Genomic DNA, 23,750 nt, shown 5'->3' on the forward strand with positions numbered 1-23,750 from the left:
TGTTTCATGTAGAACTTTAAGGAATGGACTTCTTTTATATACTCTCTAGCTTAAGTGGGCAGTCAACCTGGAAAAGCAATTTCTTGGCAAGTAAAGATGTTCATTGTGTGACAAAGGCCATTAAGAGAAGCCTTAAATTTCATATCCCTGAACAAAACATGGGCAAATTTTCATCATTCTTCTCCCTTCCTCTTGAGAGAAGTCTTAAAAACTTAGATTGTCTCTACAGTATATTTAACTTGCACTCGTCTGCTGTCCTCACTCTATCACAGCTGCCAAAGTCATATGAACACTAACATGTCTTGTTACCTAAATGTAGAACAGCTTTCTCCTGCCATGATTAAATAAATGCTAAACAGAAAAGATGTCTCTTTTACTGTCTGTCTCAGAACCTGAATTTTCAAAGAGGCTGCATGTTAAACAAAATTAAAAATGGCCTTTCCATGCATTGCTAATGTTTTTAAATCTGCACTGAACTGCTGACAAATAGTAACTACTTGATATGTGCATCACACTTCATTTTCCTTGGGTTCTTGCAGCCTGTTTGCTCCTCACTTTCCAAATTAGTGTGGTTTTCTGCCATCAGCTTTGCAATCAAGTTTCTTTGAGTTTGTTCGTGAGTTTGTTTTGAGACCACTGGAATACTGAACACAGCTTCGCTCCATCACAGAAGAAAGTGTGTCATGTTTTTGGTACGTGTCATGTCATCTACTCCTTATAGTTTTTCTTTTTGGTGACTTTATATGTGTGATTAGAGTTTTCTGTTGCTCATTTATTCCTATCACTCAGTGTAGAAATATTGCTTGGAGTGCTTTACTGACTGCAGAGTATCCTTTTTATCCTTTAGAAAGGCTTCCCATGTCAGTTCATGCTTTCCTTGGCTGATGTTTGACATGGAAATCTAGGTGCCTCTGGAGAGCAGAGGGCACAAGCCAGGCCTGGTTTGCAGCAGATGTCCTGCTGTCTCTGCCACCCACTGTTCTGCTAAGCACAGCCTCTTCCCTTGGAAGGTGTCATCTAGCATTGGCTTTACCCCTGCTCTGAGTGGGAGGCTGGGCTAGGTGACCTTCAAAGGTCCCATCCAAGCAACATTCCTCCAAGTCTGTCTCTACATTGTCCCATAACATACATTGTCTACATAACTCCCAGTAGTAACCCAACTGTCTATTTTAAAGGAAGTTCCCTCTTGAAAATTACTTTCATCTGACTGCTCATGTAACCATGGATTTTGCCGGTTCTGCTTCTCTTGTTTATATGGTTGTGTTTGTTCTTGGGGAACTTCAGGGAAATGAGGTTATGTGACTGCCTGATCTACATTGTGAATGTTCAAGTGTAAGTACAGGCACAAAGGTATAGTCACGGGGGTGTCATGGAGTGAAATAAGAGAGTAAATTCCAGGGGTACATTGTGGCATTTGCCTTCTGCTGCTAGCTCTGGTACGCTTTTACTCTCTAATGGATTAGCCAAATTATTTTTCTGTGTAATCATGAATGCTATTAATAGTTACTGTTGGTAGAAGAAAAAGACACTACATTTCACTGTAGTTTTTGTCATTTCATTTTTGGAGCAATGCACTTTTCTATTCCTATTCAAGTCTTCTTGTATGTTTCTCATACTCTAAAAGTTCTTTGAACTTGAACCTGGTCAAATAATTTTCATAATGCTTTTGATTTAAGTAGAATTTAATGTGAAACTTAAATGACATTTTAAGTGATGTGAACTGCTTAAGCAGAGAGCATGTGCTGTAACAGAACACATTTTCTCTATGAACTGATGCTACCTTTTGTTTTCTCATCTTCCATAGATTTTTTGCAGTATTCTGACAGAAAGGGTAAGTATTACATAGATAATTGAGTAAGAGGCAGGGGAAATGGATGGACCCAGTCATGTCATTGAGTTAGCAAATGTAATACCCCTTTTCATTCTGTGTCTCCAAAGAGGATGGTTAATACCTTTTTTCTTTAGAAATTGACCTATTCAGGCAGTAGTAAATCACTGTTCTTAACCGAGAATCTGTAGCTATCCAGAATTTTCTGTTCTTTTTCATTGCAAAGTTTTAATTACATTTTATGGACCATGTCAGATACTGCTCTCTTTTCCCCACTTCCAATTAATGTTAAAGAAGGACGGGCTGTACCAGGATAATATCATGTCCTATTGATTTACCATTATGGTATTGTTGAAGAATGGCCTTTACATTAAGATTCTTGGCCACTGTGATTTCTGTAAGTGTGTCAGCTATTCGCTCTTAACATCTTGAGAAAACATTCAATATCACTGTCACTCCTGATTTCTCTGTCTTACAAGACACCTCTTTTCCTTTGAAATTACCTACATAACCACCTCTCTCTGCAGTGTTTTGACTGTAATTGCTCATGACCTTTACTAACAGCCAGAGTTACCACTGTATTGCTGACATTCTGACAGTACTTCTTGGTCACGTAGAATTGCTTTGTCTCATCCTTTCCCTCAAGCACTCCTTTTTTTCCAGTGCTGTGGGTTGCTACTAAATGCAAGAGGGATCACCCCTCCTGTGCCAGGCTTCAGCTGTATGAGAGTAGCTGTATTAGAACAATGCTGCAATTTAAAAAGTTTGTACTATGAAATAATACCAGAGTAACTGCAAGTCTCTTTATCTTCTTTCGTTCTTTCTCTCACCTCATTTTGTCTAGCCTGATGCAGCCCACAACTTTTATCACAACAAAATTCAGGTTGGAAGGGACATGGGGAGTCATTCATCCAGCCTCTTTACTCAATGCAAGGTTATTTATGTGGCCAGACCAGGTTACTCAATGTTTTATCCAACATGTCCTGACAACCTATAGGGATAGAGACTACACAACACCTCTGGGCAGCTTGCTTCAATTTTTGTCTGTATCATGAGAACCCTTTTCCTTGCATCAAGATGGGGCCTCTCTTATTTTGATTTATACCTATTGCTTGTCAACTCTGACATGCACTGCTGTGAAGACCCTGGCTGTGTTTGCTGGATAACCACAGGTATGGGAAGACTGCTATTAGGTCAATCAAAAGCCATGGCTTCTCAAGTTGAAAAGGCTTCTTCCTGACCTGCTTTTCACAAGGCAAGTACTCTTGCCCCATGACTGACTGAATGCACTGCAGTTTGTCCACTTTTTTTTTTTTTGTTTTGGGCCCCAAAGCGGATGCAGTATTGTAGGTGTGCTCTAGTGAGTGTCAAGTTAAGGGAGATTGTCACTCCCCATAATCTGCTGGTTGTGTTCCCATTAATACAGTGCAGGGTGCTTGCTGCCTTGGCTGTTTGCTTTGTTCAGCGAGGAGTCCTAAGGTAAGGATGTGTAAGATAAATCACTGAGATGTCAGAGGAAGCAGGGATCCCAAACAGTATCATCTTGACTGCTGTACTGCACTTCTGGCTGAGTCTTGGCTCCAACAGCAGTCAGGGTTGTAGCCCTCCTTTCAGTGAGGAATTAGATGCAGATAGTCATTTCTCATCATGTCTCTAGAAGTTTTGCTCTTTACTTAGTATTCCAGAAGTGTTATGAATATTTGTTGGTATTATGTTACTTCCTGGTAAAAAAAATCATACACAGTTTCAATAGTGTTTTGGAATGTTAGTATAAAAGACTTCTCTTTTCTCCAAAATATGTTTTTTACACCTGATCTGGACTCAAATCTTGTATAGTTTCTCTTCTGTATCTCTCCATATCTGGCCCTGTTTAGCCTGGAGAAGAGACATCTAGAAGAGAAGACCTCATCAGTGTCTGTAGGTTTAGAAGGGAGGGTGCCAAAAGGATAGAGCCAGGTTCTGCTCAGTGGTGCTGAGCAACAGGATGAGAGGAAATGGGTGGAGGCTGATAAACAGGAAATTTCACCCAAACATAAGGATGAACTTCATTACAGGTGACCAAGCGCTGGAACAGATGAGGGATGATCAGATGAGGGATGAACAACCAGAGAGGTTGTGGAGTCTCCCTGCTGTGGGTACTTGAAAACCTAGGATAAGCCTACTTGAGCAGGGAGATGAGACCTGTAACCCACTGTGGTCCCTTCCAACTTACTCATTCTGTGATATCCTGGATTTCATCCTGTACCTCTTTGCATCTCAAGTACTAAATGTTGTCTATGCATCTTGTGAAATATGTCAAGTTTGTACATTTTGCCTTCTGGTGGGCAGGCAGGTTTGTGTGCAGGACTTTCAATAACTAAGGTTTTATTGTTTCTGCTGACACATGGTACTGATAAGAATCATGAGTTTGTACCTCAGCACTGCCCCCTTCTTTAGTCTGCTTCCCAAGATGACAGACTTGATGACTGAAATGTTGAGTTTCATTTGTAGTTGCTGACAAGAGATGCACCTCACATATCTTTATACCAAATGGTGAAGCCTGAGTGACAAGCCTCGATTCTGAGCTGCAGGAAATTAAATCAAGGTGAATGCTACCCTCTGGCTCATTGGAGGCTATTAATAGTGTTCTTTCTGAGTCCATTTAATTGAACCCAAGTGTTTGTTGTTTAATTAAACTAGGCTAGGGTATGGACAGTGAATTTTACCACTAAAACCAGTTTGTCATTTTAATAGCCGACGGATTCTGTGCACTGCAAGTTCTGTAAACAAGTTTTATTCTTGGTTGGATCTCAGAATGTGTTAATTTCTCTAGAAATCAAAGGTAAAAAGTTAGATCAATTTCCATCAGGAGAGGCTCAGTCTGCATATATGGTAGTACTGAAAGCTTGAAGAAAAATAGAAACAAACCAATTTTCTTCAAAACATTGCTGAGAAAAATTACCTTGGAAGTGAGACTGTAAGTAGTGAGTGAGAATTAAGGGTTTTCTTGTTCTGGTTTTCAGTTGAAGGGATGGTGTTTGCAGTGGTTTTGAATGACAGGTAGACCTCCTGCCTAACTTTGTGATGACATTCTTTTGGCCTCTGTTTTTATGTATTTTCCTCTGCTTAAGGGATAACAAAAACTGTATGATGGCAATATGTGGAATGAGTGCTGGAATATGTAGTCATTGGGGGGATTTAGCTAACGCTCCTCTGGACTGCGAGGACATTATTCTACAATGGTTCTTGTTAGTGTTTTAACTGGAGGAAAAAAGGAAATTCTTTCATGGGTTTTGTGAAAAGCTCATGGAAAAAAAGGGGAAATGTTAGGAGTCTAGAGAAGGAGCTTAGTAACATAAGCATCCATAGTAACAAATTCAAGAGAAAATTACTAGATTCAGATTTTTTATCTCAGAGATCAGAAGACAGGACTAGTTGAGAGAGAAACTCACCACAATATGTGAGTAGAAGAACAAAAGAATTTTCAGCTATAGTAGTTTTGTATAGATGATCAGATGAGGGATGAACAAAAATATACTTGCCATGATTGTCAGCTGAGATGTGATGGTCTTGGATCTATTGACAGGAGTAGAAGGAGGATAATAGGTATTAATTTCTTTATTCCCCTGATTGCATACCTGCACAGGTGCTCAAGGGAAACTGTGGCTTGAAGAACATCTTAGGCCCAAACTTAATTCTGGCAAAATAAGAACTCTGAAGAGGATGGGACAAGCCTACAGAGGCTAGGAAATAGAGGGGAAAAGATTACTAAAAATTACTGTGTAGAAAACATAATGTCGGAATGAATGTCATCTTTCAGGTATGTTTGAGTGTATATCAATTGCTGTTGATCTTCTTTGAGGCAGTTTTTAGTGAAGCCATCAAAACTTAAGATTTTCTGTGGAATGAGTAAGTCGGAATCTGAGCTCAGTGTTCCAGAATATTTTCACTAAGAGGAGATGGAGTACAGTGCATGTATGGAGTGTGGCTTCATGTACTGTGAAGCAGTGTTCCAAAAGTCAGGTGCTGCTTGTGAGGTGCAGAGATCAAGTTTGGTGAGTATTAGGATGGGATGTGGGTGTAGGAGAACAACTGAATTTAATTTTGGTGAGATTGCGCTGACCCTGCATTATATTACTTAAATGTATAAATAACTGAGAAGCTATATGAGTGGAGAGGAATGTTTCAACACAGTTTATGGAATGGAGCCCCAGGATTGATTTTGCCTTAGCTGAAAATTACGTAGGGAGTAAATCCCAGCAGGATGCTTACCATGCACATAGACATTTCACACATGAAACCACTAACCTGCTCCAAGGCTGCAGTCCTTGCTGTGATGTAGTTCAAATATACCTGCTATGAAAACTTACAGGATATGAATACAGCCACAGGCCAAATCTTACTGAAGCTTTCTGAAGCTCATTTCAAACGTGGTAAGTAACACAAAGTTACATACTTAGGAACTGTCTGGCTGGGGAGAGTGCCCAAAGGGAATGTGATAGGAAGGGCTCAGAAAGAAGAATCTCTGCCTCTGTAGACTCTGTAGATAGAAACAGTTCTCTTAACTGTTACCTCTAGCAGGGGTCAGATTCAAGAGAGAGTGAGCATAAAGGAAAATCAACCTTTAAGAGATTTAAGTTATATTACAGGTTAATTATTTATTTCTTTTGATTCAACTGTCCTAAGGTAGTGGGCCTTACTTCATTATTTGGGTTCCAGGCATAATTAATGTCTCAGTAAGGTGAATATGTAAGTGGTTGCGGGAAACCCGTTTAACAGAAACAAAACATCTTTGAGAAGACAGGCAGGTGAGCAGAGAAAGAAAAGGATTTGATAGTGGTTTTTCCATCTTTCTAGTATGAGACTTCTTACTGAGATATAGTGACTGGCTGGTTATTCCTCTCCCTCCTCTTCTTGTTTATATTTACCTTTATTTATCTTGTCAAAATACCGAGAAATTTAGGTCAAAATATATCTGGATCCATCTGTTCATCTAGTCTGTTCTTTTACTGCTAGTAGTTATTATATCTTTTAATTAAGTAGGCTTAGTGACAGTTTTCTGTAGTAATGGAGAGCATCAAGTATCTTTAATTTTGTACAGGAGGAACTTAAAAATTTTCTTCGTAATTTCTGTATAACAAAATAATCTCTTTAATTTGTCATAATGTAGTCTATATGTCTTAACCTGTAACTTCTGTTGCAGTATTGGTTTAGGTGGAAATTCAAATCAGACTCTGTATTTTATCTATCTTTAGCAGAGGTTTTTTATCATTGCAGTCTTACTGTGAATGCAGGATGTGTTTATTCATTGACATGCAGATCCAGTTCAGTTTTGAATTTTGTTAAGTGTAGTTATTCTTTCGAAATAATAACTTTGTGCTCTCAATCTTATGACGGACTGAGAAAATTATCAAGTCCATGACTGACCTTTCAGTTCTAGGTTTGTCAAACATTTTGATTGGTTTTGGGGGCACTTTTTCTGTGGAGATTTTGAGATTGACCATCAGTGTTGTTGCAACCAGATTTAAAGCAGAGTCTGGAGAGTGATGCAGCAGACACCAGAGCTGGTAGATACAATACTAGAAGGAAGGAACAGATGACATTGCCTTTAGGATAATTTGTCTTTCATGACCCTCCTGCCACATCAGGTAGTTTGGTTTGACATTAGATAGGTCAAAACTTAATGTATTGGGCTAATTTTTTGAGATTCTATATGGAATGGATTATTTATTTGACATCTGCCCCACCCCTCTGTGGTTCTCTGTGCCAGCCCATTAAACCATCAGCACAGCTGCATTATCAATTGAGTTTTTACTTTAGGTAGTAGTGATGCTTTGGGAGTTTAATGAGGGAAGAGCATTAGGAAATATTTTCAGTTACGGTGGAACAGTCTTTCTTAAGCTTGATGATTTTTATCTCTTAATGGGAATAAACTCCCCAGTAATCATCTACTTTTGTGATCTCTAAACACTCTGCAGTACTAACAACACGCACAATTTAGGGTTTACTTTGACAGCTCTGGTTGGATCCCAACTCTCATTATTTCTGTCTTGTGGGCAAAGCTGCTGCAGATGCAGCTTTTGTAGCATGTTTTCTGAGCTGTCACGATACAATCATTTAGCTGTCTAAGAAATATGTACTAGCTTACAGTGTTCTTTTTGATGAAACCTGTGACACTGCTGTGGATTACACTCATATGGACGTGCAGTAGTTTACCTGTGAATCACATATGCAGTGGGTAAACAAATGTGTGTGTAAGGTTGTTTATTGTATGTCTAGAAAAACAGCAGTGTCTATTATCTACAGTTGTGACATCAGCAGTTTAGAGGAAAACTATGTGAGGGTATAGATTTTTAATGGTACCATATCAAAGTGATTTATCTCACCAGCATGCTATCAATAGTACAAATAAAACCTATATGCCTATAAACAAAATATAAGTTCTATTTTCCAAATCTTTATTAAAAAGAAGTTATTTCAAAACTATTTAGGATTAAAATCTGTCATATCTGTGATCTAAAAACAGGTTTTGAGACGAAAAGTAGATACAACCAGGAGAAGGGTTATTTTGTGGACTCAGATTTATAGTGGCCTTTATGTATAATATGTAAGCCAGGATGGCTGTCTTGGAAGCCTCAAGGCACAAGTGTTTGTAGCTTCCTACCTGGGGAGCAGAAGTTTCAGATTGGGAATGGTACCGGGGAGCTATGCATCTGTTCCTGAGGCTGTGGTGTCAAAGGCTTTGGTTGTTCATGCACTTTGCTTTCTTTCGGTGCTTTTATCAGCCGAAGATGTACAGCTGGGCTGGCACTGCTCTGCCTTTGAGACAGTCATACCCTCCCTGTAACCAGATCCAACCAAAGCCAGCTGCAGGACTAACAACAGTATTCAGCCTGTCTGAATTCAAGAAGCATTTGGACAAAGCTCTCAGGCACATGGTGTGATTGTTGGGGTGTCCTGTGCAGGGCCAGGATTTCTACTTGAGGAACCTGATTAGTACCTTCCAACTTAGCATATTTTATGATTCTGTGGTCTCCTAGGAAGTAGAAAAATTAGATTCATGTGCTTTGTCCCAAGGGCTCTAACCCTTGTCCCATTTGATTTGGCCTTTTGAAGCTTGATCACAGTGCAGAAAGCAATGCAAGATTCATGGGGTCAGAAAGCATTCAGTTTAGCACCTCACGATTGTGTCTCTGAGTGTATTTAGGAGGCATTGCATGGAGTAAGAAGGGGTGGGAATCCAACATTTCATTTGCTTTTCAGGGTGATTGCTATTTGGCAAAGTAAATCTAAAAAATCAAGTAATTGGAAAATGTCCCATCTATAAAGAGGCAGGGAGTGGCATCTATACTAGAAACCTGTCCTTGATGTAGCATGAATCTACTGACTAGACCTCAGAATTGGCCTCATGCAGTCTTCATGAATGTAGTGTTCCTTTCCATGTATAGCGTATGATTCAAACTGCCTCTTATGTTTACTTTTAAAGGAGGGCTAAGAGATTGTCTCATCCAGTTCCTTGGCAAAAGGCAAGTTTTGCAGCAGTAGTGTTATTTCTGATAGAGGTTTGCTGTCTTACTGTTGAGGATAGATAGTAGTGAAGGATTCCTAACTTTGCTAGTTATCTACACTCTTCCTAGGCACCCTGCTTATCAGGAGGTGGATAGTCTTTCTAATGTCCGTCTTCAGAATTTGAGCTTATTGGATCTTCTGTTAAAGCAGATGTGGAAAGAAGATTACAGCCTCTTTCTCTTCCAGTATGATTTCATATTCTTAAAGGCAGGATGCTGTTTTCTCTAAGATAAGTGATCACAGTACAAGTTTTTTATTTTTGTTGTTTTCTTCTGTAAGTTTTGGTTTCCTGACCTGTGATTGCTCTCTCTCTGTCCAGCTGATCATGGTTCTTTACATGTAGTGCTCAAAGCTGGGCATACTACTCAATTTGTGGCTGCATTAGAGCAGGATATTTTTTCCAGCCCTACCACGTTGTTGTCTCATGCTGACTTCCTGATCATTGTAAATGCCAAATTTCTTTTTGTGGAAATGCTGTTACACCAATCTTTCCCTAAATTTTGTTTATGTGGTTGATTATTCCTGGCTTAATCTTAGAATTTTGTTCTAGCCTTACCTGAACAGCTGCTGCAGAGCAGCAATCATGCAGGGACTTGTGACTGTCTCATTAGTCTTATGCGCATCATTCAGTATTTTCATTACTGGTGCTTCCCTGCTACGGGAATGAACATAACAAATCCTGAGCATATGTCCAGTTTGAGATTAACCTCTGATAAATATTAACTAGTCTTTCTAAACAGTTTTGGAGTTTGGTTTTTTTGGGGGGAAGGGTTTTTTTGTTTTTGTCTAAATACCAACAGTTCTTGTTAAATCATGTTTTTCTAGCTTGCTTGTGCGAGTATCATGAGCATTGTCAGTGTCAAAAGTTCTACCAAGGTCAAGACAAAATAACTAGTATGGATCAAGACAGATGATTTCTTTTCAGCATCTGCACATCTTACCAGTGGTAGAGATGGGAAACTGCCTCTGTGCATTCTAAATATTAGGTTTTATTACTAAAAGGTCTTCATTCCTTCTTTCTTCAGTAGGAACTGACATTGGAAATAGTGTGTATCTCCATTCAAGTGGTGTCCCCTAGGTCTGCCTGGGCAGTCTTTTGTGGTAGAGGACACATCAGGCCATGCTGCTGAGCAGCTCCAGATAAACCTCTGTGACATGAGTATTACTTTACCAGTTATCCTTCTGCTCCTGTGCATATAAGCACATTCTGAGTCAGTGACCCCTGAATACTTGTATCTTTTGGGAGAAAAGGGTCCTGTAAGGTCTTTTTTATTATTATTATTTTTCCCTTTTAAAAAGGAATAACAGCCTACAGAGTCCTAAAATAATTAACACCTTGTTTTGCAGAAAACTACTGGTGTTTGGTTTTAGGGGGTTTTGGTTTTTTTGGGGTTTTTTTTTTGGTTTTTTTTGGTGTTTTTTGTTTGCTTTTTTGTTTGTTTGTTTGGGGTTTTTTTTGTTTGTTTGTTTTGTTTTTTTTGGGGGGGGTTGTGTTCTGAAATGCTGAAGCGAACAAGTGGTGGTGTTGTAATAAACAAAACCTGCCTGTAAAACCTGTCTAACTTGGTTAACCTACCAGACTTAGGCTGTCTCTTAACATAAATTACTAATTTATGTTAACATCTGTTTAAATCAAGCATTGAGGAGAAGAGCTGCTTTTCCTTAATGACTTGCGTCTCTTTTCCCAGGCTTAAGCTTTTTTCCTGCTTTTCATGACTACTTTGTTCTTTATATGGGTTGATGTTATTTGATACCAGTATTCAAGATTGTACTGCTTGCCTATCTTCCTTTTAGGAGATTTGGAAGCCTATCATCAGAAAGCTAGCCCCACAGATCAGCTTAGAGGTAGTAAATGCCTTGCAGACACATAGGGATCTCCCCCAAACATTGTCTATGGATCCTAGAAATGCACTCACCTGAAAATAATTCCTGTATCAGGGTTTCTGTTCTAGCTTTAAAATCCACAGTGACTGTACTAAAACCTGAAAACTTGTGGTTATGGAAGTACTCCTGTCTTAACTGAAAAAGTCCTGAAAGACAATATGACTTCTGGAAAGTCCGCTGCAGGAAACCCATGCATAATTAGTGGAAGGGACGCGTCAGTCTTAAGTTTTTACAAAATTAATTATAAATATCTTGATCACATCTTCCTTTGTTTGCTGATACAGAATTTTCTGCCAAAATAGAGACTCCTAAACCTTTTGATTCTGAAATCCTGCATTTGTATGTTATAATACAGTATTTTCTATCTTTCTTGTGTAACAAGCTTATGACTTTTTTTTTTCCCCAGGAGTTCAGGATTCTCTCACTGATTTATTTGAAATGCTATGTTAGAAGAAAAACATAATACAACTTAAATCTTATACCAGTTAATCTAACTGCCAGCCATAATTCCATTTGGGCTTTGGAATAAGCATCAAAAGCTGAGAAACTTTTCATTTTCTTGTGCCCATTATCTAAAGATTAAAGCAAATAAATGCATGTACTTTCTCATTAAAAAAATACAGGGTCACCAGTTCTGACTCTTTTCTTTTCCCTTTAATTTGTCAATTTTTTATCAGCTCTATTTTGCTGATAGAGTGGAAAGAAGGAGACACTAAAATTAATTAAATCTTCTTTGATATTTAACTTCTTATTTAGTGTCTTGGGGAGCTCCAAGCAATAATCAATGAAAATCGCCGCCCTCTGTCTATTCTCAGGGGAACTGTAATAATAACCAATTAATACAGCCCAAGACTGGACAGAAAGGTCTTGATTAGCCCCTACAAAAATTTATTGCAATTAGCAAAATTCTAGTGTAGCGGAAATCACCAGGTAAAGCATTTTTACAAAAAACAGGTTTAGGATTTAGCTTGCTCAAAATACTGAAATACAGCAAAATTTTCACTTTGTTCAGGCCTTTTTTGACCATGTCTAAGGGATGAAGGCTTTTAGATACCTTGAGCCTCATTTTTAAAATGACCTGCCATGGTCAGTTAACTGATAATGTATCAGTCAACAAAAAAAATTAATCTGTGTGCATTACTTGCCATAATTTTCTGCAATTCCACTTCTTTTGAAGTATTACTGCCCTAAAATCAAAGCGCATACACACACACCACTGCAGAGCATTTTAGAAATATATGGTGTTATTCTGGTGACACCAGGTGTTGAAAGTAAAAAATGTAATGCATTGTGCATTCAGAACCATGCCTTTACTAATTGATAGTTATTGTGGGGTAAACGGTGAGCTAGTGAGGGTTTGTAATTTGCCAATCATTTATCTGTTTGGGAAAAAATGTTCATGAGCTGAATGTCAGAAGTTATTTGATCATTACCTGTCTTTTTAAGTCCTATCAAAAAGACAAAATGTATAATTTTTCTTCTTTATGTGTTTTAAGTATTACGCTGTTTCTTGATTTTCATCTGGCTCTGTAATTATATTATTTAATTTTTCCTCAGTTAATTAGCATCACTAAGTGAGTGTTTGCTTAAGGAATGCAGAAGTGAAATTAACTGCGATTTCCAGATGTCCCTAGATACTGTCAAGTCTAGGAGAAATGCTGTTCAGAATAATAACATTATTCCTGTTTGTGGGCATTGGGAGTTGCCCGAGTCTGCTGTACTGCACAGTATTTGGGTGGGGAGAGTGGCACTGCTTGATTTGTTCAAGAACTGAAATGTAACTTCCTATGGCCACGTTGGACTAGGAAGTTATTTAATAATGTTTTGTGCATTTTCAGTATCCTGTGAATAATGCTTATCTTTAATATTTTTCAGGTAGCATCATTTTAACTCCAAAAATACACTTTTTGGTTAATCTGTAAAATCATCCCTTCTTATTCCAGTTTTTCATTGTCAGATGCATTTGGTATGAGAGTGTACCAGTGTTCATCCCGAACTACTTCTTGAAACTCCCAGGCTGTATATGCTATGAGCAAAGGTCTTGACCTTTCAGTGCAAGCAGTCTGTTTTTAAAAATGTGGTGCTGCTTGTATTTACTGGAGGCTGTTCTCCTTATTTGTAGCATAAAAATAAATTATAAGTGGTGCTTGTCAATTTATTTTAGTAGGAGCAAAGTTGCTGACAGGAAGAGCTGTTTGTTGGTTTTTATGTTGTGTATCAGTTTGTGCTGAGAGGTGTATGTTGAAAATGTCTGCTGATCCCAGTGCAAGAGGAAACCTTTCACTTAGAAGGATAGAGAAGTCTTAGGATTTGCTGTTCCCTGTCCTGCTTATCCTGTTCACTCATACTGAAATTTGAAAAATCATGAGGAAGTGAATTGGAGGATACTCTACATACTACTGGATATTTGGGATCTATTTGGAAAGGTGGGATCCCAATAAAATAGCAGCATGGATGAATTGTTTCCTTATTTCCACAGCATACCCTGAGAAAGCAGGAATATAGTGATCCATTGTCACTACTGCCTCATGTCCCATGGTATGGAAAGGGGACAGTGGGAGTTTCCCTTTCTGTGGTGAGTTCTGTGCATCCCCTTTGATCTGCTCTGTGGACAACTAATGTAGCCAGTTTAGCCATCCTCTTTTCTCATAATTTTGGCCCATATTTGGGGTATGCAAGGAGGCTGTTGTGGGGAGATACTAAAGCTGAGAGGATATGCTAATTTAAAAAGGTGGCTTAATATCCTTTGCGTGGGACCTGCTCCAGTCCTAAATTGGTTACATCTTAAGATGTAGCTTGAGTTATTCAGAACATTTTATATTGTAATATTGCCTAATTCATGCCAGTTTCCTTAGCACAAACTCTAGATTGATGGATAGGTGTAGTTGGACACTCTCCTAGATTTCAGTGCCTTAAGGTATGTGAGTTTCTTCTGATGTGCCCACAAAGTAACTTGGAAGACTTATGTCTCTAGAATGCTAATTTTATTTTTAAAAATTTAAAAGGTGCTTTATATGTTGTCATGATGCAGAAATATATCACAGATGGAAACCACCTGGTTTGTAAAAGTAAAATCCTTCACAAAAGCCATTAGAGTGTGTCCAGAGCAGGGTGACCAGGGTGGTGGAAGGCCTCAAGGGCAAGACTCACAAGGAGTGGCTGAGGTCACTCAACACATGCAGCTTGGAGAAGAGAAGGCTGAGGGGGGACCTCATCACAGCCAGCAGCTTCCTCAAGGGGGGCAGTGGAGGGCAGGTGCTGATCTCTCTGCTGATCAGTGACAGGACACAAGGAAATGGGATGAAGCAGGGGGAGTCCAGATTGGACATTAGGAAGAGGTTCTTCACTGAGAGAGTGACTGGCCACTGGAACAGGCTCCCAGGGAAGTGGTCATGGCTCCAAGCCTGTCAGAGATTGAGGAGAGTCTGGGCAATGCTCTTTGTCATATGGGTTAGCTTTAGGCAGTCCTGTGAGGAGCAGGGACTCCATCATTCTTATGTATCCCTTCCAGCTTGAAAGATCCTGATTCCTTTATTGACTTCAAATGATGAGCTCTTGTATGTGGTCCCCAAGCATATGGTCTTGTACTTTGTATCATTAAAAGCCATTTTACATCAATTACACAGTTCTTAGGCCATCTCCTGTGGCTGTAGCATGAAATTATGCTCTTCTGGATGCATCACATACAGATGTGGTAGGCACACAGGTAATTTCTGTAATAAGATCTCTAAGAAATAAAACAACACCGATTCCTGAGGAATATGACTGGTAACTTTTGTCTGTGCTTATTGCTTCTTATTTTAATGTAGTCCATTATAATCTTCCCTTAACTTGTTCATAGACAGTTCTTCCCTATGACTTGGTCTGGAGATGTTTTCACTGATTGTTAAATAATGAACTCCTAGTTCACTGTGTTATCCTTGTCAGTGTAGGTTGTTTAATGACCCTGGCCTGGCTTTCTTGCATTCAGAACCACATTGCATATTAATCCCCTTCTCATTTACTTCCAGTACTTAATTCTGTTCTTCTTTCTGTAGCAAGTTACTATCAGAAATTCTTTCTCAAAGGTCACTGAAGAGAGGCTGCAAATCATGTATAAAGCTGTTTTCATTTATGTAAATATTTTATTTGTAAATAATTGGCTCATATAAATTAAGATGAATATTATGTAATCCTGTAACAGTCTTACCCCTGCTATAAGATGCCCTTCACTAAAGCTTCCTTCCAAGCATTCTGGAAGGAGAACTGGAAAGGAGACCTTGAATTAGAGTAAATTCTATGTGTAATCATAAAACCAAAATAGCTTTTATCTGCAATTGCAAATACATATGTAGGGATAGGGAATTATTTCCATCAGTAATTCTTGTGAGACTCTTGTGGTTCCATGAGAAGATTTAAGGGGTTGTGTAGCTGGTTTTCCTTATTTTCCAGTAAATACAGATCTTACAGACCTATGTTACATTTTGCTTAGACTATAGAACCTGTTTCTGCATCAGAGACCAAAACACTCCTTACCAGAAAATAAACAATTAATTTTATAGGACACATACAGATTGAAGATTTCTTGTCTTGCTTTGACTCTACCAGGCAGGAAGATGTTTGAGTTTGGTCAGTACATTTTGTGGATTTGAAAGTAAATACTCCAGTGCCTTGCTAAGTGCAATTTCAGGCTATTTTGGATGTCCCCAGAATATGTATTCATTTCTTCTATGTAGAAGGTAGGAGGCCAGTAAATGCATTTACTTTGGGATAAGCATGCATTCCCTATTGAAGAAGGACATGGGTATGTTTCAGACTTTATTGCAGGAATTTGCAAGTCATTCTTAGAGAGTAAAAATCAAGAGCAGGACAGTTTAAATAACTCATTAATTCTCTTTTCATTATGATCTGTGAGTTACTTGTTCTGTAGTAAACTTATTACTAATTTCTAAAGAGAAGTGATATGCCTCGGTGGGATTGAAGTGAATTCTGAACATCTGTTTGTGGTTCTTCGTAGTTTTGATTTGATGTCCTGTTTTGGTTTGTATTTTCTTGCCTTTTATTATATTAGAAAATGGTGGAAGAGATATGTTGCTGAGATACGGACTGGGTTTTTATTTCTGACTTGTATTAAGTTACAAGCTGAAATTTACTTTAAGAATATTTTTATTAAATAAAACTACCCAGATAGCTTACCAATGTAAGACCTGCATATACATTTAATTGGTAAGACAACTAAAATAACTGTAGTGAATTAGAACAGAATCACAGAATCATTTAGTTTGGAAAAAGACCTTTAAGATTTGAGTCCAGTTGTTAACCCAGCACTGCCAACTCCATCACTAAACCATGTCCCTGAGCACCACATCCACACATCTTTTAAATATCTCCAGGGATGGTGACTCCACCAGTTCCCTGGGCAGCCTGTTGATCTGTTTTATTTTGTACCAGTATCCCATGTTAAATATTATGCTCTTACACAAATTTGATTCACAGACTGAAAGAATGGTATGACTTCCTTCTTAAAAAAAAAACGCTATGTACCTTTAGTAACATCAGCTCTGATCCTCTAAATGTCAAGGAAGGCCTCTCCTCCTTCCATTGCTACCTAGTGCCATTCATACAAATAAAAAAGCATTACTGTTAGTGTAACTTCTGTGTGTATAGATATACTTTATTATCCACTACTCCTTCTGAACCTCACAAAATTTCTATAACCCTGCTTCAGAGCAAATGTCCTTGGCTGCTATCCCACACTATCTGTACCCTTTCTGGAGGAACATTTAAAATTGTGTTTGCATTTAGATCTGGTGGCTCCTCCAGTACAGCTGGTTTTAACCTTCCTCTCTCCTTTTCTGGTGGCCACTAACACTTCACAAGCAAAGCATGCCTCTGTAGAAAATCCTTGCATGTGTATATGTGGATGCAGCAAATGCATGTAAATTGCCTTTATTTGACCCTTTAAAGCAGCCCATAGTTTCCCAGGAATCATGTGTTGAAAAAAAACCAGTCTTTTGAGTTTTTCTGATGTTTAATTTCTGCCACATCGGTCAAAGGTTTGTGTTTTAGTAGCTAGTCCATGCTGGACTGGAGTATGTAGCCATTTCTGGAGGAAAAATACTACATTGTAATGTATACTGTTCCCAGATATACACGTGGATTTTTCTGTTTGGTTCATTTAGCAGAGCACATTTTGTTCCCTGAACATCTGTGCTCTCATTTGGTTTTTACCAAGGTTTGAGGAGCATCGTGTTGCAGTGACCTTTCCACATGGTGCTGCAGGGCTCAGGCACCTTGACTTATCCCAGGGAGACATCCTGCTACCGCCTGTGGAGCTGCTGGCTGGAGTGGCCACCTCTCTTCTATCAGGATGTCCAGCTGCTGGCCCTCCCAACGAGCCACACAGTGAAGCCCAAGAGGCACCACTGGGTCTCTCCTTGGCAGAGCTTGTCCTGCCTCCAGCCCCTGCCATGGCACCTCCACAGAGCAGGAGCAAAAGCATAACGTGGCTTCCCGAGCCACAGGCCCCTGCCAGTGGGAGGATGCTTTTGCTCACCAATGGGGCTTTATAAACATCTCCTTTCCAGGCTCAGTCACACTCCCAAGGGACGGTGCTGGGCCATGACCTGGGCACCTCTCCCCTCCTCACAGAGGATCATTGTGCAGCTGTTCCCTCATTTCCTTTGTGGAAAGGCACCTCATGATCCCACACAAGACCCCATCTTTTCTCGCTTCCCGTTCTCTCTCTCGCCATCCTTTCAGTGTAGGAAAATACATTCCCATGCTTAGGTACTCAAAGTGTTTGCCGTGTTCCACAGGCCGGGATGATCTTCTCAAAACAGCAAACTGACAGCTCCGGGTATTGGCATGTAAATTAATGTGCTGACCTCGCAGGGAACCCATCCAAGCTGCAGGCTCTGTCCCGAGTTTCAGGATGTCGGCGGTTTGAAACTCTGGGCTCTGTTCTGCATCTCAATGATGGAAACCACTTCAAATTCACCATGGCATAGCAGGCCTGCCCTATCAAAAGTTGTTTTTCTACTTTTTTCCTGTAACAGCAGTCTGGCATTTAAAGCATATGCTCCATTCTTGTGGGTTGTTTTTTTTTTCCTTCCTTTTGTGTAGATACAACAGTGTAAGCACCTATGCTAAAAGTGCAAAGATGACATGTTTTTGTGTATATAATTTAAATTAATTGTAGTGTACTCAAAACTTCATTGTAAGGACCCACCATGCTTGAGTGGGATTTTGGGAAGCCATCTAGTCTCTTGCCTTTCTCTAAGACAAGAATAACTGTAGCATCCATGATAGTTTGAACGTTTTCAAGAGTTCCAGTTTTCAAGACTTCCACATTGTTTATTGATTTTCAGTAAGCACACCTCAGTTGGCACTCAAGACTAAGATGCTTGAGGTATTGCTCTGTTCTTCTGAAACATAAGTGTGTTGCTCAGTAACACTCAGATAGGCACGGGGAGAATGGAATGTGAACAAAGGAGGAGACATGGTTTCTCTCCCTGTATAAATTCATGGTTTGTCTATTCTTAAATATTTTAGGGTTAGTTTCCCTATGTCACAAAACCATAGGAGAATCAGTAAAGAATGCTGCTTGGTTTGTTAAATATATGTAGACTTGTCAGCCATCAAGAGAGTAAGCACTGGAAAAGTACCTGGTGCCACTGAGGAGGTGCACAGAGCCCCCTGACTCAGGAAGATGAAGCAAGCAGGCATCAGGGAAAGACCCCACAGTAATCTGGCCTTGTGCACACGCATGCAGTTGCTGCCTGGTTCTGCCTTCTGTGCTGCTGCTGCCATTGCTGACTCAAAAACAGGCATGAGAGCTCACAGGAAGAAAAGGCCTTTACACAGCACAACGCTCATCACTTTGACTTGGGGGGGGGGGGGGGGGGTCTGGACCCAACTCTGGAACTGCATCAATGTTGTCTTGTCCTGTTCTTGTGCTGTGATGCTGAGGTATCTGTTGTTGACCACCCTAAGATAGAGGGCACTGGGCCCTCAAGCTTTTTTGGGGTCATTTGTTATGGTTGTCCTCATGACTTTCTGTTTTTACAATTAGAAAGCTGTTCCTATCCACATTAATGATTCTGTGCAAAAAATTTTGGCTGGCTATGTGTTCATGTATGCAGAGAATCAACTGTCTCTTCTTTAAACCTTTACCCATATTTGTGGGTGATTATGCCCCATCTCATCAGCTCCTATTTAACCTCCTGCTGGTTCATTCTTGGTCAAAGTAAAACAATTCTGGACTCAGTGCTCTGCCCTGAGCGCTTTCTAAATAGTTTTGTAGTCCACAGGTTTCTGAAATGAGGTCCCAGGACTTTAGTGAAACTTGAACAACATGACTTAATATTAGGACAAAACAGTCAATACTTACATAATTTTCTTTTGCGGTGACAACTTTCCCCTCCTTCCTCTCAGCTCAGTTTGTCCACATCCACTGAGCTTCTGGTTTTTTAATCCACCTTTTCTTGTCCTGATGTGCTGGCAATCCCCTCCTGTCTCTGCACTCTCCAGAAATTTAGCCTGTTAATCAGTCTAATGTTGTGTCCAGCGTGTGTTCTGCATTCAATCCCCATCATCTTTTTGCATGTGGTGGTTTTCTATATGTGTCACTTTGAGACCTTCTAAAAGTCACTTTGGGAATTAAACTCTTTCTGTAAGCAATAAAAATTAACGCATTTTCTCTGTGCAGTACAGTTGAAAGTGATTTGGAATGTTTTCAAACAGACAAAAGGCAAATGTTTTTGATGACAAAGGGGTACAAAGCACGTGAGCAGTGCTGTGATTGATGCCTATCCAAAGGAAGGGCATCCTCACTCTACCTCCTGGCAGAGACTCAGAAGATACTTCAGTTTAAGCACAGAAGTGTTGGTTTGGGGATGTGGTTTATCCAAGGAAGAAATTAAAAGAATCTGCAAAGAAGTTTAAGTGGAGTTTCAGGTAGTGTCCAGTAGCATCCAGCATGGCCCTGGTTACTCCAATACTCTTGTTTGTTTTCACAAACCAGTGCCTCACGGTTTCGGAACGGGTGACTGCTGCGAGGAGACCATAACCTCTTGATTTCAAAGGAGCCATCGTTTCACTGGTGCCTCTGTGGTTAATGTAAGAAAGGTGTCTTGCCATAAACTTTTTCCGAGGTATTCAGCAAGGTTGGGAAGGGGTCGGCCCAGGCAGGAAGCCCTTGTCTGTGCTATAAAGAAAATAGCAAGCAACAAAATGAAAGCATCAAAGGACCAACAGGATGCGGTCCCAGGAGTCCTCTCTGGCATGTTAGTCCTTCTTGAAAGTTAGCATTGAGTGAAGAGTGACCTTAAAACTCCCTTCATTCAAACAGACTGGGCTCAAGTTTAAAGTTCAAGGGATTTTGTTTTTTCACCTGTTTCCTACAGTTTTTAAGAAACTTCTGAAGAATTAATGTGTAACTATATCTGGTCACAGAGCCAATGCAGAGAATTTTTCTCAAGGGAAAATAATGTTACTGTATGGAGTGAGAGAAATGGATACTTTCTGAGTTAGGATTTATTTTGGTGAAACTTCTTCTCCCAAACCCACTGAGAGCATGATTGCAAACAGCCCTGGAGCTAGTGTAATGCACCACTCTGGGGCCATGCTTCATTTTTAAAAGAAGCTGGTAGGGTCCTGTAATTGTCTGAATTGTGCTTAAAAAAAAAGGTGGTTTTTGCCAAAGCTGCTGCTGTCACTTGGGGAGCAAGGTCTTGTTTTGGGCACAACCTGGGAACAAAGAGCTTGGTTGCAGCTTCATCTGCAATTGCAGGGTGAGTGAGCCAGCGACTGGCCCCATGGCCACCCACTCTTCTCTCATCCTGCTGGAGCTGTTGGGCCAAAGCCCTGACCCAGAACTCTACTGGTGGGTGAGGGTGGATGTGGATACAGTGCTGCAGCCCTACTAGCACTAATGGTGAGTAGCAACCCAGGCTCCTAGCTAGCACCAGTTGTGAGCCAACAACACTTACCTGTGTGATGCTGAAACAGTTCCTCTGTTTTATGATCTTTGCATCTTGCCCGATGAAGCAACTAGTTACAGAACCCACAAGTGATCTGGCAGGTCATCTTTCATAGCTAAAAGAAATAGTTTGCCAAGATGACGTACAAATTTCACTCATGTTTCTCCATGCCTTTAAATTTTAATGATTCTGGTATGAATATTTCATGAAAGTACTTTCTGAATGGGTTTGTTTTGTCCTGGCAGCTAATATTCAGTGTAAGTCTGGGCGGGTTTTGTTTGGTATTTGGTGGGTTTTCTTTTCCTCTCAGGTGGTTTAGTGAAGGTAAGAAGTGTCAAACTGGATTAAGTGAGAAAATGCAACTTCTTGTTGGTGATTCAGCAAGGGGGTGCCACGTATAACTCTTTTCAGCTGCATAGTGGAAGCCTGTGAAATGACCCTCAAATACAATTCTGCTCTGTGCTCTCCTGCCACAAGGTGGCTAAAACGCTTTTAAAAGCCCAGGATTTGCGAGTGCTTTAAGTGATGCTAATACATCTGCAGCCTTTCTGCAGCGCAACACATGGCACACTGGAGACCAGATTTATTGCACAGAAAATTGTGCATGTCTTATTTATATGGAGCAGTGATCAGGAAATGTTATTACCAAGTTTATTTCAATCCCTCCTTGGCTGGAGGGCTGGGCTTTGCTTTGTTGGTTTTTTTTTTTTTTTTTAATAGAAAGAGAAGTCATTGTGCTCAGCCCATCCAGCGTGAGCGACAGGGCCACTGTGGGGCACAGAAGTGCCATGGGGAGCTGTGGCTGAAACTTCAGCTTCCCACTCCATCTTCATTTGTACTGCCTGCTGAATCAGTCTGCTCAAAGGCTAAATCAGAAACACTTGCCCAGACCTGGGTTAGCAAGTTCCTTTGTTGCTGTTGAATTCTTCACTGGGATGATGGGTGCCTTTCTTTAAATGGGTGATGTTTCCCAACAGCCAGCTGCTGTGCCATCAGAAACAGGAAAGTTGTTTTCACCAGTTTCAGGAAATGGTGACACACTTCTCTGAACTTTTTTGAAGCTTATCTCCAGCTGTACAGTAGGGACAGGGCTTTTGTTTAATGGAAATGAAGCATGCCTTTTCCTTACAGATGCACCACTCACTAGCTCTAGCTTTTTATGTGCGTTTTAGGTTTCCCTTTTTATTTTTTAACTTATTAACTCTGACAAGTAACCTCTTGGTTGTGAACAATTTAATTCACAATTCATTTTTCTGATTCAAAGTGAACACGAGTGCCCTAATCCCGTAATGGGAATTAATTGCATGTTTCAATGCTTAACTCTGATCCTTTCTCAATCCCCACTGGGACAAGTTTCTTCCTGAAGGATCTGTGTTTGTTATTCAAAACACAATCTGAAAGGTAATGATTTTTTCTTATAAAAGAGACTCGGGCCGACGGAATATTAATGCTCTTTTTATTGTGAGGGAATGAGCTGCATCCAAGAAAAAAGCTCATTTATGTAAGGAAGGATAAATTACTCTGAAGTATATCTGATAAAATACAGGGAAAAAATCAGTGTGTTCTTATTCCCCTAAGTGAAAGCAGTTTGCCAGCAAATGAAGGCACACACTGTTTTTGCTTGGAAAGCTGTATTTTGATACAGAGAAAAACTGTTTGCTTCACCAAAGGGGAAATTGCCTGGATACTGAGGATTTTTAAATGACACTGTTCTCAGCCAGCAACACACCCTTTTGGATAACTGACCAAAGCTAACAGTTTACTAAAATAAGAGTAGATTGCAGAAAATAGATTGAATTTCAATTTACAGTCTTTTTTAAAATATTTCTCAAACTTGAAATACATTATTTAATGACACTCTTTCCAGGAGGAGCTGCACAGGTTCCTCTGATGTTGAGTGTCTGGCCAGCCAGATGACTGTGGATGAGGCAGGCTCTGCCCAGTCAGTGACCACAGGTAAAATGTGGGAAAACATCACAGTGCAAGAACTGCTTCTACCCTACAGAAATGATGGAGGACAAACACAGCACAGTGTGAAAAAATAATGCAGGAACTATGAAGGTACCTTTCCCCCCTGTTATGTCTCAGTAAAGCCAGTCTTTTATCCTATTTAAACCAATTTTGAGTCTTTCATGCTCACAGATACAACAAATGGTCATTCAGGGTCTGTTTTCAAGATGGGGCTCACAGGTGCAGACCAGCTGCCACCTCAAACTGTACTTGAGGTGATTTAACACTTCGGGCTGTCTATCTGGGGAAGAGAGGATGAACACAGCTTTACCTGGTTTCTCTGCCAGCAGCCCTGGCTTCCAGTTTCTCCCTTGGCCCCACAGCTTGCTGTTCAGCATTTGTCTGTCACTCAGCAAGCAGGACCTCGGGGCTGGCATTATTGCAAATCCACCAGCACATCCATAAGATGACTCCACACCAGGTTACACTTGCTTTTTGGGGAGTCACTGAGCACGACACCACATACTTGCTGCAGCAAAGCTCCCATAATGGTGAGAGAGAGAAAAATTAAGAAAGAT

General features: G+C 40.1%; 2 protein-coding genes across 6 annotated transcripts in view; both read left to right on the forward strand.

The window, feature by feature from the left end:
• TMTC4 (transmembrane O-mannosyltransferase targeting cadherins 4) overlaps window positions 1-23,750 on the forward strand; it is an 83,518-nt gene that overhangs the window by 59,464 nt on the left and 304 nt on the right. The window lies entirely within an intron of this gene.
• The window catches only part of GGACT (gamma-glutamylamine cyclotransferase), a 28,747-nt gene that overhangs the window by 1,393 nt on the left and 3,604 nt on the right, over window positions 1-23,750 (forward strand). The window contains exons 2-4 of one of the 5 annotated variants that reach the window (XM_054004619.1): window positions 540-692; window positions 1,805-1,831; window positions 20,265-20,359. The exons of 1 other annotated variant lie outside the window; for it this stretch is intronic. Coding sequence is in view for 2 of the 4 variants with exons in the window: in XM_054004593.1 (XP_053860568.1) it covers window positions 23,136-23,178 (43 nt within the window). In the remaining 2 variants the exon portion in view is untranslated. Of the gene's footprint in view, window positions 1-539; window positions 693-1,804; window positions 1,832-20,264; window positions 20,360-21,032; window positions 21,177-22,652; window positions 23,179-23,750 lie in introns of those variants that run through there. 3 more of the 5 variants (XM_054004608.1, XM_054004601.1, XM_054004593.1) reach the window with 3 other exon arrangements.

This window comes from Vidua macroura, chromosome 2 (genome assembly GCF_024509145.1).
Source record: "Vidua macroura isolate BioBank_ID:100142 chromosome 2, ASM2450914v1, whole genome shotgun sequence".
NCBI classification, from domain to species: Eukaryota; Metazoa; Chordata; class Aves; order Passeriformes; family Viduidae; genus Vidua; species Vidua macroura.